Source organism: Arachis ipaensis, chromosome B03 (assembly GCF_000816755.2).
Source record: "Arachis ipaensis cultivar K30076 chromosome B03, Araip1.1, whole genome shotgun sequence".
In the NCBI taxonomy this organism is placed as follows: Eukaryota; Viridiplantae; Streptophyta; class Magnoliopsida; order Fabales; family Fabaceae; genus Arachis; species Arachis ipaensis.
The window spans coordinates 11823190-11824965 of NC_029787.2; the positions used below are offsets into that span (position 1 = coordinate 11823190).

The window sequence follows — 1776 nt, forward strand, 5'->3', positions numbered from 1 at the left end:
CTATATATTTAAATTATTTTTTAATAATTAACAAAACAAAATATATATTAATTATTAAAACATATTAATATCAAAACAGAATTTATTATAAAAGATATAGACATAAAACAATTATAAAATTATAATAATATAATTTTAATCATTTTTATTTTCTGAATTAAATTAAACTTACGGTAAGGTCTAGATTGGATTGGATATAAACAAATCCACGTCTCACATTTGCCTTGTGGGGACCTATATATATATATGAAGATAGGCTTTATTTTTGTGCAAATTAAATTAAAGAGAGAAGATGTTTGGGAAGGTTGAGCATGAACTAGAGCTTGAGGTGGCAGCAAGTGAAGCATGGAAGCTGTTTGGGACACTTGAGATTGCAAAATTTGTTGAGAAAGAGATGCCACAAATCTTTCAGAAGGTGGAGTTGACGGAAGGAGATGGTGCTCTTGGAACTGTTCTCAAACTAACTTTTGTTCCAGGTAATTAATTTAAATACTCAAATTAATTAGGGTTACTCGTGTATTTTTCTCATTTTTCTAATTTATTCCATCATATTGACCTTAATTCACTACCTATTGCTATTTAGAATTTTTATACTTGCTTATAATGGAAAATGTATACTGCTAGTTAGGTATTAGGTAATCGTTTGTTTTATTTATTTATTTCAATTAATGAAGATTGAGGAGTTTTTTTACCAGTAAAAAAATGTCAGAGCTAGGATATCTTGTTAGCTAGAATTACTCAATTAATAATATTGTTTGATTAATTGTTTTATAGAAGTGTTGAATGACATTGATTTGGTTGACATGGATGTTAATTAGGCATTCCGGGGCCACCAAGTTACAAGGAGAAGTTCACAAAGATTGATAATGAGAAACGCATAAAGGAAACAGAGGTAGTTGAAGGAGGGTACTTGGAGTTAGGGTTCACTCTATTTAGGGTTAGATTTGAAGTGATTGAAAAAGGTGAAGATTCAAGCATAATCAAATCCACAATTGAGTATGAACTCAAAGAAGATCATGCTGCTAATGAATCACTTGTTTCCACTCAGATACTTGCAAATATTGCTGAACTTGCAAAGAATTATCTCAACAAAAACAAGGCTCCAAAATAAGCTTAGCATAAATATCTCAATAAAATAATTATTGCGTTTTAGTTTTGAGATTGAGAGACACCTATGCTATTAAATGAGAATTCATTGATATAGAATGTTGTATTTCTTTGATCAGTAAATGTCATGATTTTTTTATTTTATTTTTCAATATATCTCTAACCTGATAAAATAAGGATTAATTCGTTACGGATTTAAACAAATTTTATCAATTTAATTATTAGTAGTACATACATAATTATTAGGTCTTGTTCTATCAATTCTAAGATGAGCTGCAAACTAGACTAGGCTTTGGGGTTAAGTGGTATTATATATTAGTAATTTTTTATTTGGTATGTCTATAGTGGTTTTATTGTTGTCATATTATAAGGAAAATTAGTGTTTTTAACTTGGATAGAGATTCTGATTTTTATTCTCTGCTATGATTTCAGTAACGTTTCTTGTAATCAGTTTGTATTAATAATACCATATTAGACAAATTTTGTTATTTTATCTCATTTCATGCAAATTCAGCTTTTCCTCACCCATAGTGTAAATAATTACTGCCTCTTATTCTTTCATCTTTTTTTTGGTATATTATTTCTCTCTTTTTTTTGGACATTCTCTCATCTTTATTTCTACCATATTTCTTACTTTACAACATTTATAATTTATTTTTAAAAATATTT

General features: G+C 27.8%; 1 protein-coding gene across 1 annotated transcript; it reads left to right on the forward strand.

The window, feature by feature from the left end:
• LOC107634160 (S-norcoclaurine synthase 2) lies at positions 248 to 1259 on the forward strand. The gene is made up of 2 exons (XM_016337737.2): positions 248 to 476; positions 819 to 1259. The coding sequence occupies exons 1-2, from the start codon at positions 293 to 295 to the stop codon at positions 1109 to 1111; spliced, it is 477 nt and encodes a 158-aa protein (XP_016193223.1). The 5' UTR covers positions 248 to 292; the 3' UTR covers positions 1112 to 1259.

Coding starts and splice junctions, on each gene's coding strand:
- LOC107634160 (XM_016337737.2), top strand. CDS start 293: ATGTTTGGGAAGGTTGAGCATGAACTAGAGCTTGAGGTGGCAGCAAGT. Junction 477..818: donor CAAACTAACTTTTGTTCCAG/GTAATTAATTTA, acceptor GATGTTAATTAG/GCATTCCGGGGCCACCAAGT.